This window comes from Anguilla anguilla, chromosome 13 (assembly GCF_013347855.1).
Source record: "Anguilla anguilla isolate fAngAng1 chromosome 13, fAngAng1.pri, whole genome shotgun sequence".
Lineage (NCBI taxonomy): Eukaryota > Metazoa > Chordata > Actinopteri > Anguilliformes > Anguillidae > Anguilla > Anguilla anguilla.
The window spans coordinates 2732238-2747500 of NC_049213.1; the positions used below are offsets into that span (position 1 = coordinate 2732238).

Here is a 15263-nt window from a genome sequence, read left to right on the forward strand (position 1 = left end):
TAGTTTGCAGCTTGGGTTTGGTGCGTCGCCCCGCACCTCTGGAATGCCCGTCACTCATGCGTCAAACAATGCAAATGCGTCTGTCCAGATGTGCTGCTTCCTATTGCATTCACACCAGTGTCTCTCTGTAGCTTGAAAACCTGGTACATTGTGATCAGTGTGAAAAACAGAAATGCCTCATAGTCACGACCATTTCCTCTGAGCGCATCACATCGAGAATAATGATTAAAGTAACATACATATATACAGTACAGAGAGAGAGGTGGACAATACTACTGATAGTGTATGTATAAATTATGGTTTTGAACACTTGATAAGAAAATAATAATAAAGTCAATTTCTATTTCCAATAACACGTATTGTTTAATTTCATATTCAATAAAAATAACCTCTTCTGGTCTGCTGTACATTCCTCAGCCAGACTATATGCTGATCATTTATGATTATTATTTATCAAAAAGACAAAATTATTTCTGTCCGAAATAGCATTGCATTGTCAGCTGTGGAAGAAAAAAAAACTTTCCAAAAAGAATGGATAGGTTCCATTCTTTCCAATTTCTAAAAAAAAGAAAGGAGACTGCCTATTAATTTCTGGACGCAATGTGAAAATGAGCAATCTTTCTTAGCATAGGCCCCCCTTTAATGGAGCTGGATGTATTTTTCTCTATTAAAAACATGACCACATTTAGCCTGACAGTGATGGACATCATTTCCAATGCATGCATTTTAAAGGTCTGGTTGCATGTACACATTTCATATTTAATGAAGTTTGTTTGCCTATTTGTTTGTATGGTTTATAGCTCTGGCCCAACTTCGCCTTTTGGGGTAAGCTTATAGATACATCTGGAGGTATTTGATACTATTTAATGAAAAGGACATATAAGAGTGTTTATTCCCGTCCCTGTCTGGCTGACTGGCAGCCGCTGGTGCAGTGATTGTTCCAGTGCTGGATGAAGGACAGTCACAGAGTCACACTACAGTCAGTACTGCGTCAGTCACAGAGTCACACTACAGTAAGTACTGGGGAGGTCTCAGGGTCACACTACAGTCAGTACTGCGTCAGTCACAGAGTCACACTACAGTCAGTACTGGGGAGGTCTCAGAGTCACACTACAGTCAGTACTGGGGAGGTCTCAGAGTCACACTACAGTCGGTACTGGGGAGGTCTCAGAGTCACACTACAGTCGGTACTGGGGAGGTCTCAGAGTCACACTACAGTCAGTACTGCGTCAGTCACAGAGTCACACTACAGTCAGTACTGGGGAGGTCTCAGAGTCAGTCACAGAGTCACACTACAGTCAGTACTGGGGAGGTCTCAGAGTCAGTCACAGAGTCACACTACAGTCAGTACTGGGGAGGTCTCAGAGTCAGTCACAGAGTCACACTACAGTCAGTACTGGGGAGGTCTCAGAGTCACACTACAGTCAGTACTGGGGAGGTCTCAGAGTCAGTCACAGAGTCACACTACAGTCAGTACTGCGGAGGTCTCAGAGTCAGTCACAGAGTCACACTACAGTCAGTACTGGGGAGGTCTCAGAGTCACACTACAGTCAGTACTGGGGAGGTCTCAGAGTCACACTACAGTCAGTACTGGGTCAGTCACAGAGTCACACTACAGTCAGTACTGCGGAGGCCTCAGCGTTAGTCTCAGAGTCACACTACAGTCAGTACTGGGGAGGCCTCAGCGTCAGTCTCAGAGTCACACTACGGTCAGTACTGGGGAGGTCTCAGAGTCACACTACAGTCAGTACTGGGGAGGTCTCAGCGTCAGTCTCAGAGTCACACTACAGTCAGTACTGGGGAGGTCTCAGCGTCAGTCTCAGAGTCACACTACGGTCAGTACTGCGGAGGCCTCAGCGTCATTCTCAGAGTCACACTACGGTCAGTACTGGGGAGGTCACAGTGTCACACTACAGTCAGTACTGCGGAGGCCTCAGGGTCAGTCACACTACGGTCAGTACTGCGGAGGCCTCAAGGTCAGTCACAGAGTCAGTACTGCGGAGGCCTCAGGGTCAGTCACAGAGTCAGTACTGCGGAGGCCTCAGGGTCAGTCACAGAGTCAGTCCTGCGTCAGTCTCAGGGTCAGTCACAGAGTCAGTACTGCGTCAGTTTCAGGGTCAGTCACAGAGTCAGTACTGCGTCAGTCTCAGGGTCAGTCACACTACGGTCAGTACTGCGGAGGGCTCAGGGTCAGTCACAGAGTCAGTACTGCGGAGGCCTCAGGGTCAGTCACAGAGTCAGTACTGCGGAGGCCTCAGGGTCAGTCACAGAGTCAGTCCTGCGTCAGTCTCAGGGTCAGTCACACTACGGTCAGTACTGCGGAGGCCTCAGGGTCAGTCACACTACGGTCAGTACTGCGGAGGCCTCAGGGTCAGTCACACTACGGTCAGGACTGCAGAGGCCTCAGGGTCAGTCACAGAGTCAGTACTGCGGAGGCCTCAGGGTCAGTCACACTATGGTCAGTACTGCGGAGGCCTCAGGGTCAGTCACACTATGGTCAGTACTGCGGAGGCCTCAGGGTCAGTCACACTACGGTCAGTACTGCGGAGGGCTCAGGGTCAGTGCACTGCCAGGACGAACCAGCCGCTGAGCAGCGGCGCCAGAACCGAGCCGTAATCCCGCCGTAACCCGGCAACTGCGGAGGCGGGGCCTTCTCGCCGGCCGTGCCGCTGCGGGGGCGGGGTTTCCGCGGTGCACTGGACGAGCGGCGCCTGGAAGGAGGTGGGGCGCTTGTGGGGCCTGTCGGGGCTGGAGCCGTCGGTGGGCCTCTGGCCGGTGAACAGCAGGGGGCGCTGCAGGTGGTCCAGCCCGGCCCGGAACAGCTCGTACTCCTTGTGCGGCAGCCGGATCCCCAGCGCCGCGCAGCCGCCCGTGGGCGTGACGTCCTGCTCCGCCCCCACCTCCCAGAGCCCCGCCCCCCCGCAGCGCCCGGCCCGCGAGGCGTTCAGCAGCCGGGCCGTGGGCCGGTCCAGCGCCGTCACCCACGCCCGCGTCACCCGGAACACCAGCTGGGCGGCCCCCGGGACGCGGGGGGAGGGCCCCCCCAGGGCGTACTGCCCCGCCGCGCGCACGGCGAAGGTGGGCTGCCGGCAGGCCGGGTCGGAGTAGTGCTGGTACAGCCCCTCCCACGCCCGCCGCGCCGCGTCGAAGCTGAAGAGGCGGGTGAGGAAGAGCACGGCGGGCCGGGACTCGCAGCCCTGGCTCGCCCAGCGCCCCCCCAGGGAGAGGCCCACCGCAGGCACCGCCGGCAACACCGGGGGGCGCTGTTCTGAGGACCGGTACACCCGCGCACACACCGGGCAGGGGTGGATGTGGTGCTGAGAGAGAGAGGGAGACAGGAGGGGGGAATGAGAGAGTGAGGGGGGATAGAGAGAGAGGGGAATGAGAAACAGAGAGAGAGAAGGGAGAAAGAGAAAGAGAGATGAAATCATTTTAAGTCCAGCATATAAGATCTACTTCTCCGAGCAATACCATCCAACCATGCACACCCGTACAGATAAAAAGAAATGAGTGAAAGGACGAAAAATACACCTTCCCCCGTACGGGGGGGGGGGGGCGTTGTTATAACAAATTCATCAGCAGGGCCCTAAAAGTCTCATTTTCAGCTCATTTTCCCTCACTTCCCTTACAGAGCTCTCGTACTTATCAGTTTGTTATGCATGGATTTCATAACGTAATGTTATAGTACCAGGTGCAGTTTAAGAAGTTTGGTGTTTTTATGGGCCATAAATTAAAATATATAGGCCTACTGCCAATTAGCCATTTGAACTGGAGAGAGAGACGTGGGGGGGGGGAGGTTATACATATAATTTGCTTCACCTATTTGTTTCACCCTTACCTCTTTCACCCTTAATGTGTATTTAACTGCATGTTGCATATCTTATGATATTACCGTATGCTCTTATATGAAAGCATTAAGTGACTTGGCAATATCTATTTATACTTTACTATATGCTGATAAAACGTTTCTAATCAAATTTAATTGATTTTAGTACGAGGAAAGAACAGCATAAATGTCCACATGGTTTTTAATATTAATCTATAGTGAGCATGGTGACTGGATTCCACGCTACGAGGAAAAAGGTGTGCCTGAATTTAGGACGTTGCGTGAACGTGTGCAAGCGGTGATTTAAATCGACTGGGCCCAAAATCGCAGTCCCAGGACACAGCAGAGGTGCTCGGGACAGGATCTCTGAGGGTTCTGTGCTTCACATGATTTTACCCATCAGCCCCTGCTGCTGTCAGAACGGCCCTTTTCATGCCTTTGTGTTCCCTATACGCTTTGTGAGGGATCATATCGCAGATCTGGGGACTGGGAATGTTCATATTTATTACCTATGCTCAAGTTTTATTAACTGTGTGTGTTTGGAAAGTTTAAATGTGCAACAAAATGCAATTAAAGCCTTCTGTTTGCATAGAAACACTTGAAATAAGCCTAAATAATCACTAAATAATTAAATTGAGGGGAAGGAACGTTTAACTGACTTTTTTGCTTTTTTCATAAAATTTTATAAGCCTTGCAAGGTAAGTGATGTTGCAAGCGTGCGTGTGTCTGTGTATGAGCACATGTACATGCGTGTGTGTGCTTGTGTGTGTCTGTGTGCAAGCATGTGTGTGTGTGTCTGTGCATGTGCTTTTGTGTGTCTGTGTGCAAGCGTGCATGCATGTGTGTGAATGTGTGTGTACATGTGTGTGCTATGTCCAAACCTATGTGTGTGTGTGCACGTGTGCATGCATGTGTATGTGCATATGTTTTTGTGTGTACACGCATGTGTGTGCGTATGTATAAACGTGTGTGTGCCCGAGTGTGTGTCTGCGTGCATGCATGTGTGTGCACAGGTGTGCTTACGTATGTACAACCGTGTGTGTGTGTGTCTGTGTGCATGCATGTGTGTGTTTGTGTGTGTACGTGTGTGTGTTGTGTGTGTACACGTGCGTGTGTGTATGTGTCTGTGTGTCTGTGTGCATGCGTGTGTGTTGTGTGTGTACACGTGCCTGTGTCTGTGTGTACGTGTGTGTATGTGTCTGTGTGTCTGTGTGCATGCATGTGTGTGTGTGTGTGTGTGTACACGTGCGTGTGTCTGTGTGTGTGCGTGTGTGTTTGTGTGTGTACGCGTGTGTGTTGTGTGTGTACACGTGCATGTGTCTGTGTGTGTGCGTGTGTGTGTTTGTGTGTGTGTCTATGTGCATGCATGTGTGTGTGTCTGTGTGTGTGTGTGTATGTGTCTGTGCGTCTGTGTGCATGCATGTGTGTGTACGCGTGTGTGTGTCTGTGTGTGTGCGTGTGTGTATGTGTCTGTGTGTCTGTGTGCATGCATGTGTGTGTGTATGTGTCTGTGTGTCTGTGTGCATGCATGTGTGTGTGTGTGTGTGTGCGTGCGTGCGTGCGTGTGTGTGTGTATGTGTGTGTGTGTGCGTGTGTATGTGTGTGTGTGTGTGTGCGTGTGTGTGTGTATGTGTGTGTGTGCGCGTGTGTATGTGTGTGTGTGTGTGTGTGTGCGTGTGTCTGTGTGTGTGCGTGTGTGTATGCGTCTGTGTGTCTGTGTGCGTGTGTATGTGTGTGTGTGTGTGTGCGTGTGTGTGTGTATGTGTGTGTGTGCGCGTGTGTATGTGTGTGTGTGTGTGCGTGTGTCTGTGTGTGTGCGTGTGTGTATGTGTCTGTGTGTCTGTGTGCATGCATGCGTGTGTGTGTGTGTGTGTGTGTGTGTGTGTGTGCGTAGCCGCAGTCTCACCATAGAGCTCTGTAGGGGGCGCTGGTACCCAGTGGGGCGGTAGTGGGCTCTCTGGCTCCAGTCGGTGTGCACGTCTCCCAGGAAGAGCTCCTGCACCGTCCCACCGTGGGGGTGGTGCTGGGTCTCCACCCTCAGCAGACTCAGCTCCATCATGGAGAACCCCAGCGCCTCCAGGCAGCTGGAGCCCCCGGCCCTGGAGCTGTACAGCTCGTACAGGCGGCCCGGCACCCAGCCGGCCCCGGCCCGGCCCTGGCAGACGGGCGGCAGGCGGGCGGCCAGCCGGCGCGCGGCGGCGACGCTGTGGAAGACCACGCCCACCTTGTGCAGGTGGTGCTCCGCCTCCGTGGCGCCGCGCGTGATCCAGGAGGCCTGGCGGAGCCGCATCCTGCCGCGGATCACCAGCGAGTAGGCCGGCTCCCGGCAGCCGCCGTCCCGGTAGTAAAACTGCAGGGCCTTGAACTGCCGGCTGGGGTAGAAGGTGTAGGAGCGCGTGAGGAACTCCGGACCGGGTCGAACCTCACACCTGAGAGGAGAGGGGTGCGAGAGCAGGGACAAATTAAAACAGCCTCTTACACAGTCCTGTCTTCTACCGTTAGTGGCAAGCTCCACCCAAAAATCAGAATTTGGTATGTTCCGTCTCACCCTTGGAATAATTGACCTGTTAAAACTAAATTGTTCACCTGTATCTGCAAAATTCTATTGGAATCTCTAGGTAAGGATGTATAGAGCAGCTCTGGGAGCTCTAGGTAAGGATGTAGAGCAGCTCTGGGAGCTCTAGGTAAGGATGTAAAGCAGCTCTGGGATCTCTAGATAAGGATGTAGAGTGGCTCTGGGAGCTCTAGGTAAGGATGTAGAGCAGCTCTGGGAGCTCTAGGTAAGGATTTAAAGCAGCTCTGGGATCTCTAGATAAGGATGTAGAGTGGCTCTGGGAGCTCTAGGTAAGGATGTAGAGCAGCTCTGGGAGCTCTAGGTAAGGATGTGGAGCAGCTCTGGGAGCTCTAGGTAAGGATCTAGAGCAGGACTGGGAGCTCTAGGTAAGGACCTAGAGCAGCTCTGGGAGCTCTAGGTAAGGATGTAAAGCAGCTCTGGGAGCTCTAGGTAAAGATGTGTAGAGCAGCTCTGGGAGCTCTAGGTAAGGATGTATAGAGCAGCTCTGGGAGCTCTAGGTAAGGATGTATAGAGCAGCTCTGGGAGCTCTAGGTAAGGATCTAGAGCAGCTCTGGGAGCTCTAGGTAAGGATCTAGAGCAGCTCTGGGAGCTCTAGGTAAGGATGTATAGAGCAGCTCGGGGAGCTCTAGGTAAGGATGTATAGAGCAGCTCGGGGAGCTCTAGGTAAGGATCTAGAGCAGGTCTGGGAGCTCTAGGTAAGGATGTGTAGAGCAGCTCTGGGAGCTCTAGGTAAGGATGTAAAGCAGCTCTGGGAGCTCTAGATAAGGATGTAGAGCAGCTCTGGGGGCTCAAGGTGAGGATGTGTAGAGCAGCTCTGGGAGCTCTAGGTAAGGATGTAGAGTGGCTCGGGGAGCTCTAGGTAAGGATGTGTAGAGCAGCTCCGGGAGCTCTAGGTAAGGATGTATAGAGCAGCTCGGGGAGCTCTAGGTAAGGATGTGGAGCAGCTCCAGGAGCTGTAGGTAAGAATGTAGAGTGGCTCTGGGAGCTCTAGTTAAGGATGTAGAGCAGCTCTGGGAGCTCTAGGTAAGGATGTAGAGTGGCTCTGGGAGCTCTAGTTAAGGATGTAGAGTGGCTCTGGGAGCTCTAGGTAAGGATGTAGAGCAGCTCTGGGAGCTCTAGTTAAGGATCTAGAGCAGCTCTGGGATCTCTAGTTAAGGATGTAGAGCAGCTCTGGGGGCTCAAGGTGAGGATGTGTAGAGCAGCTCTGGGAGCTCTAGGTAAGGATGTAGAGTGGCTCGGGGAGCTCTAGGTAAGGATGTGTAGAGCAGCTCCGGGAGCTCTAGGTAAGGATGTATAGAGCAGCTCGGGGAGCTCTAGGTAAGGATGTGGAGCAGCTCCAGGAGCTGTAGGTAAGAATGTAGAGTGGCTCTGGGAGCTCTAGTTAAGGATGTAGAGCAGCTCTGGGAGCTCTAGGTAAGGATGTAGAGTGGCTCTGGGAGCTCTAGTTAAGGATGTAGAGTGGCTCTGGGAGCTCTAGGTAAGGATGTAGAGCAGCTCTGGGAGCTCTAGTTAAGGATCTAGAGCAGCTCTGGGATCTCTAGTTAAGGATGTAGAGCAGCTCTGGGAGCTCTAGGTAAGGATGACTTGCCTGGAGGAGACCCAGCTACCCTCAAGCTTTGGTGGAATGAGCGCAGTGATTTTGGCTCCGTCCTGCAGGTGGCTCAGCTGAGCCTGGCACTGTGGCTCCCACAGAAGTTTGGCTGTGTTGTTGACCGGAGAGGTGAAGGGTGCTGTCGGCACCTCCCATAATTTACTTCCCATCACCAAGGCAACTGCAGACACAGGAACAAGAGAAACTGAGAAATTAGGGTTCTGTGGTTCTGTCTGCAGACAGGGTCCTTTAAAGATATCGAGCCTCATGGGTTCCTAATCTCATATTATTGCATAGATTTGTATGCCATCTACAGTCATGTTAACATATTTTGACAGTAATTCCAGGTGTTGTTGTATCACAAAAATACACATAAAATATCCCCTATTTATAGCAAAATTTAAGAAGTAAAATATAACTATAATTTTAAACTCATCCATTTTAAACTCACAAATACACCTCACTGCAAATGTAGATGGACAAAAATCCATCCACCCATCCATTATCTATCCCCTCTTATTCCTGGTCAGAGTCACGAGAGGTGCTGGAGCCTATCCCAGCATGCAATGGGTGAGAGGCAGGAATACATCACCAGTTCACCAGTCCATCGCAGATGGGAAAAAATACATTAAAATATATCTTTAAATATATAATGTACTTCTCAGATAATGTGTCTGTGAACTATAATCAAAATGGTGGATGTGTTGCTTGCTTTGCAGATGGAGAAGAAATGAAAAAAAAAACTGCAGAACTGACAGGCAATCCACATGATATACACACATGCCAACAAACATCTCAAGTACAAATATCTGAAATATTACCCAGATGTGACTGCAGGCGTACTCACTACCTAAAGGGCTGGCTAGTTCATGATGTAACTGAGCAAACATTCATCAGAATATCATTTATATGCAAAGTTTCTGTCTAGTGACCACAAGTAAGCAAATTTAGATCTGCAGTGGGTACGAAAACTGGACTCCCTGTGGATGGCCACTGGATGGCGCAGTTGGGCTGCCCTCGGCTAGCAAATACACAATGGCGCACTTGCACCTGTCACCGTTACACCTGTCAGTCCACCAGTTTCTACTGCAAATTCCCACCACAGCGGTCCGCTCAGACAGCTGAGGAGAGGCAGTGGAGGTGAGGATCTGCTGATGGAATAATGCAGAATAGTTGGCGGATGGTCTTCCACCCAGCAGATCGCCATGGCACCCGACTGCGCAGTGCCCACAGACTGGCAGCCAGCAGATCACCATGGCACCCAGCTGCGCAGTGCCCACAGACAGGCAGCCAGCAGATCGCCATGGCACCCGACTGCGCAGTGCCCACAGACAGGCAGCCAGCAGATCGCCATGGCACCCGATGCGCAGTGCCCACAGACTGGCAGCCAGCAGATCGCCATGGCACCCGACTCCGCAGTGCCCACAGACAGGCAGCCAGCAGATTGATGCCAGAGCTCCGCTAGGCACTAGCCTGCTGGGTCCGTCCATCTCTCCCAGATTAAGGGAGGTCAGAGTTCAACATCTCTCCCAGATTAAGGGAGGTCAGAGTTCAACATCTCTCCCAGATTCAGGGAGGTCAGAGTTCAACATCTCTCCCAGATTCAGGGAGGTCAGAGTTCAACATCTCTCCCAGATTCAGGGAGGTCAGAGTTCAACATCTCTCCAAGATTCAGGGAGGTCAGAGTTCAGCATCTCTCCCAGAATAAGGGAGGTCAGAGTTCAGCATCTCTCCCAGATTAAGGGAGGTCAGAGTTCAACATCTCTCCCAGATTCAGGGAGGTCAGAGTTCAACATCTCTCCCAGATTAAGGGAGGTCAGGTTCAACATCTCTCCCAGATTCAGGGAGGTCACAGTTCAGCATTTCACCCAGATTCAGGGAGGTCAGAGTTCAGCATTTCACTTCTAGCCACCTGCCCATGTCACTCGATCTTATTAAATGTCAGAAATGATTACACGTTTCTGATGACATTCTGGACCAGAATGAACCGGGACATCTAAATGCTCGTGCACACGCATGAGTGATAGAGCCAAGATTTTGAAACCCCTTTGAGACCCGTTAGGTCAGCTTGATTTGCTGTTTCTCATTACCCTGCGTTGCACAACTCAACATGTCCGCTTCTATTACTGTTCAAAATGGCACTACCGCACACCAGTCCCCACACCAGGGAAGGCAAACTGCAGCCCTTCATTCTCAACTCAGCAAACGGGAAAAATGATCTATTGTGAAATGTGAGTGAAGACCGTGCATAAATATCCCAAGGCATGCTGGGTACGCATGCTTTCCATCTTTAAGAAATTGGCTGCTTCTGAAGACACTATTCAAAACAACAGTAAGTAATAACTGTAATACTAAAGCAAAAGGAAATTCTTAATGATGTTTTCAATCTGGGTATGAACATATAATTCACATTTTTGCATAACAAAAAAATGGCTTCCTCTGAGGTTTGCGAGACAGCCAACCTGCCGTGCATTGTGGGTGGGATGTATCGGTGCTTCGAACTGTGCCAACTCTCCAACATTTAATTAATTCATTTAGCAGATGCTCTTACCCAAAGCAGCATACAAAACATTGCATAAATCAAGCACAGATGAACACCAGATTAGATGCAGAATTAATCTGTTCCACAATCATTCACGGTACAAAGCAATATTATACAACAAACAATAACAGATTTTCACACACAAATGACATACTGGAGGAGGACAAATTAAATAGAACAGAATTTTTTTGCTTGTTCGCAAGTCTGCTCACACTATGGCAAACAGGGACGGGCAGTATTTTCAATCCAGGAATTTGAAATATGAATTTGCATGTATGTGTTTCATGTATTATGATTTGCTTATGATTTGCTTGTTTATTATCTAATAAAATACGTTATATTTCTGTGCATCTTGAAGGGTAAACAAGTCACTTCAAGCCAGTGTTGTTATTGGTGGAAAAAGGATGAAATTTCTCAGTGGGATGGGCAAAATATCCCATAACTCACCGGGCCTGATATATTAAGACCTTTAGCACGTGCAAAACCAATAACACAACCAATGATTGGTGCAAAACAAATATCATAACCAATCGTTGGTCAGTTTATTGGTTTTGTATGTTAAAAGGTTCCAAATATGCTCAAGGCCTTAGCTAATCAGGCCCACAATGTACAAACCTAAATTAGGATAGAATAGATACCTCTGGAGAGACCCGGATATAATGATTATAAGTAAATCATTAAAATTGGAGAAAATCCTTCCTTAGATAGCGTTCCTGAATGATCCACAAAACGTAAAAAATATGTAAGGACAAATAAAGGCTGTTAAAATCATTTATAAAAGTTAAAATAAATCTTCCTCTTCCAAGTTAAAAAGGCGTTATGGTTGACAGGAATTCATTCGCAGGTTCAGTTCTGTAATTTTCTTTGTAATGAGCGGCGATCAGGCGATTACTGCCGTGCATAGACCTGAATCGCAACTTGGCCGCTTCTGTGGAGAGGAGAGACCGTCGGTTTGGCTTGTCCTTTCCATCAGCAGCCAGCAGCAATTCTCTTTTGTTTATTTACTTGCTTTTTTCTGGAAATTCAGTCCTTAAACTTGAGAAGATTTTAGATGAAAATGAGAAAATGACGACCCTGTTTTTAGTCGACGGAGGGAGTTAAATGGACTCCTCGCGTGTCTTTGTTTATTCATTCTGTGCCGCGCGGTCTCTGCCGCTCACTGCTGTGGCTCACTTTTCTTTACAAATAGGCGGTAAATTGAACTCGGAACGTAGAGGCGTGTCTGACCGTTATTTTATGAATTACTGTGAAACAAACAAAAACATTCAGATGTTGTTTCATATCCATGCACACGTCCAAATTGTGCTGCTATATTAATGTTCGGAACCTTGGGTTTTAAAGCGAATCGGCACACTCAGTGGCGCTCATGTACTAATTCTATGGGATTAATATTGTTTCTGAAATACGTAAAGAGTTTGAGTACGGGGATTGGACCCGGTTGAGTACGGGGATTGGACCCGGTGCATGCTGCATGGCCCCACCCTGACAACGCGAGGAGAACTGGAGGACAGGGAGAGCGCGAGGCGACCCGGCCCAACTTGATTTTGATTGAACCCAAATGCTCTGGGAGTGCAGAGGCTCCCCTCCAGGGGGACGTCCTGTTTGTTTCGAGCGGGACGGCTCCAGTTTCAGCCTCCACCGCCAAACGTCAAACAGCGAGGGGATGAGTCCCCGCAGACTCGTTCTCTCGTTCCCCCCCCCCCCCCCCCATCCACCCAACACCCCCTCCCCGCGAGACCGTAAAGACCCCCCCGCGGTTTGGGGACAGCTTTATGAACGTCCCGGTGCAGCGGAGAGCCCCATCTGAGCGAGCGCGGGGCGGGGGGCTGGGGTCTCTCGTGTTTTCGTGGAAGCGTCTGCACAATGTCCGTTGTGGACGTTTCGGGTCACGGTCGGCTTGCGACCGAGGAATGGCTGTGCCCTGTGATCTTGAATGACACTGTATTGCGATTGCTTTAATTGAGAAGGTCTTTGTTTGTGTGAGTCAGCCAACCTGCTTCCCCTTAGAATGTTCCGAGCCGGTAATTAGACCGATCCTCTTTAGGGTGAGTTTGAATCCAAACGGGTTGTTTTTTCTCAACTGTTGAAACGATTTCCGTGTGTCTTGATGCTTCATTTGATACCTCTCCCGGTTTAAATATAGGTCTGTTTACAGGCCCGATGTGCATTGTGTTTCGTCCTTTAACTAAGAAAGTACACATCGTGTGTTACTTAAATGAAAAATATAGGCCTGCAGTTTCCCTCTCCAAGTATAATTAAATTCCAATCTCTGCTGTTATTGACATACACGTTACGCAATAACACTTATCGCCCTTTCATCTCCTCTGTTTCGCTCCAATGCAATTCAGGTCCAAATCATTTCTGACTAGTTTCGTTTCTTTTCCTTCTTTTTTTCTTTTTTTGCTCTACCGATCTCTCTCAGATAACCACCTCTAACGGTCTGTTTTATGATATAGCTGAACGCTAAAATCAGCTCCAATGTTAAAATATTTAGGAGCACAAAAATGCATTCTCATTAGATGGGTTCCTAAATTATTTTTCTACAGTCAACGCACATCAGTTTTCAGGAGCAAATGCTCCTACAATGGGAGCACTGTAGCGCCCCGTGATGGTGGGCAAATGTTAAACAACGAGTAACAACTGACACTTCAATGAGCCAACAAGAATGGTAACATACAGTAATAAAGGATCGTAGAAGTATAATGTACGCTTTAATAGGAGTTATGTTTGCCCAGCGTTTGCTTTAGATTTCCCCCCCATAAATGTTGTGTTTCAGTCCCTCCGCGCTGCTTTGGATCGCGTCCCCATGGGGCTCCGTGGAAAACATTACGCGCGCTTCAACATATGGTTGCGTTTACGCGGGAGGAGAGAGAAGAGGGGAGAGGCCCGCCTCAAAATTAAAATTACTGAGCAATTGGGGTTCCAATTAGGCCGTTTATTTTTTCCTCTTTTTTTTTGCAAAAAGGAAGACAATAACCACGGCAGCTATCTAAAATCTGTTGAATATTAGGCCTAGGCCCATACCAATGGTTACTTGGAAATATTATCTTTGAATCGTATGTGCAAGCCTATATATCAAAAAGATATAGCCTATTTAGTGCTCTTTGCTCTTGTGAGTAACTACAATTAGCCTATATATATATATATATATATACGCATAAAAACATTTAAGAACAAAAATCGCAGAACAAAGTTGGTTCCGTCGCAATAAAGGTAAAGATTTGTATTTCAAATTACAATGGTTTGACAAATACATAAAGCATTGTTATCTAAACAATAGTTACTTTCAGATTTCTTAGAAAGTCGGGCCAGTGAAAAGGGAGTGTTTATCGCGATTTTGACTGCGTTCCATTCCGAAGGCGTCTGAGCCAGAAAAGACGCGGCCATACCTCCAAGTTGTGAATTTATGAGCATCGGAGGAGATGTCCTTACAGGGTCTGTGGGCGCGGCGTCCCGTCTATTATCCTTATTTCTCCTTACCACTTACATTTCACTATTTAGTCACTTGGCATGCGTTGAGTAAATGTGACATAGAGACGTGAAATTCACTTGCTAAGCAAACACCATGAGAGGAATACACAGGCAAATCACAGGCTACATGCCGCCGTCAAGGTTTTCCACCATTACAGGATGTTACTCTCCTGTCCACATGAGGATAAAGTCCTCTGTGTTTTTACTACTGCAACGTCATGTAACTGTATCGTAATGTATTATTTTATGAGTTTTATAGTGTATTTTGTATCATGTGATTGTCCTGACTTTTTTGACTGTTTTACCTGTGACTGTTTTATATGTGATTGTTCTGACTCTTTGGTATACTGTGATTGTTCTGACTCTTTGGTATACTGTGATTGTTCTGACTCTTTGGTATACTGTGATTGTTCTGACTCTTTGGTATACTGTGATTGTTCTGACTCTTTGGTATACTGTGATTGTCTTGGCTGTTTTACTGTTGTACACCTGCCCAGGGACTGCAGGTGAAAACGAGCTCTTAGCTATATCTGGTACAATGCATCACATTTCTATTGCCAAAATTTATGTTAAAAAATTTACATTTTCCCTGTCAAATGAATTGAATAAATAAATAAAAATAAATAAGGTTTGTGCGATAAGGGAATAAGAGATCGTCATGGCGGAAAACAGCAAGAGAATCCTGACGTTTTAGTGTACTGTGAAAGGCCATATGAAAGGGAGAATTATAGAAATAGTTTATGGAATTCAGAGTTTGCTATGAAGAAATCTCAAACCTACTGACAATTACGGCACGTTGTCAGACCTGTGAATCCCCTTCTTCACCTTTTGATTTAGTGCATTCTGCAACCTGACCAGCAGAGGGCAAAGCAGCAAAGCATGTGTGGTCCATATCAATCTGACCTTGCTGCCAAGATGAGATTGTTTTGTTAGAGGCCAAAGTAATCTACCTGTCTGGATGTGCCATCACGAGACATTTCCACACACTGGAGACTTTGACATTTACAGATGGTGTGTAATTTATGAAAGACCTCCAGGCACCCGCTTGTTTGTTTGTGTTTGGGATGAAAGTTTGGCAGCTGCCGCCTTTTGAGGTCCTGTCCTTTGGGACGTCTAAAAATATGTTTCCCCGTACCTGTCTATTTGGAGCAGTCCTGTGCAAACTGTTTGCAGACGGGGCCCATGTTGTTTTCAGAGCCTCCGAGTCGAGTCAGACACAGAAGTGCTCATGGGTTCTGTAGTACAGTCAGGCCTGCCC

The 15263-nt window shown here is 48.3% G+C and overlaps 1 protein-coding gene and 1 long non-coding RNA gene across 2 annotated transcripts in view; one reads left to right on the forward strand and one right to left on the reverse strand.

The window, feature by feature from the left end:
* The first annotated feature begins 1032 nt into the window (after positions 1-1032).
* Positions 1033-1445, forward strand: LOC118210856. The gene is made up of 3 exons (XR_004761922.1): positions 1033-1096; positions 1199-1266; positions 1405-1445. It is a non-coding gene; the product is annotated as an uncharacterized LOC118210856 (long non-coding RNA).
* A 706-nt stretch (positions 1446-2151) lies between these two features.
* Positions 2152-15263, reverse strand: part of apcdd1l (adenomatosis polyposis coli down-regulated 1-like) — a 22037-nt gene continuing 8925 nt past the window's right edge. Inside the window, exons 2-4 of the mRNA XM_035387315.1 lie at positions 7990-8173; positions 5733-6255; positions 2152-3317 (exon numbers count right to left, since the gene is read on the reverse strand). Of these exons, the coding sequence (XP_035243206.1) occupies positions 2559-3317; positions 5733-6255; positions 7990-8173 (1466 nt within the window). The 3' untranslated portion in view covers positions 2152-2558. The remainder of the gene's footprint in view (positions 3318-5732; positions 6256-7989; positions 8174-15263) is intronic.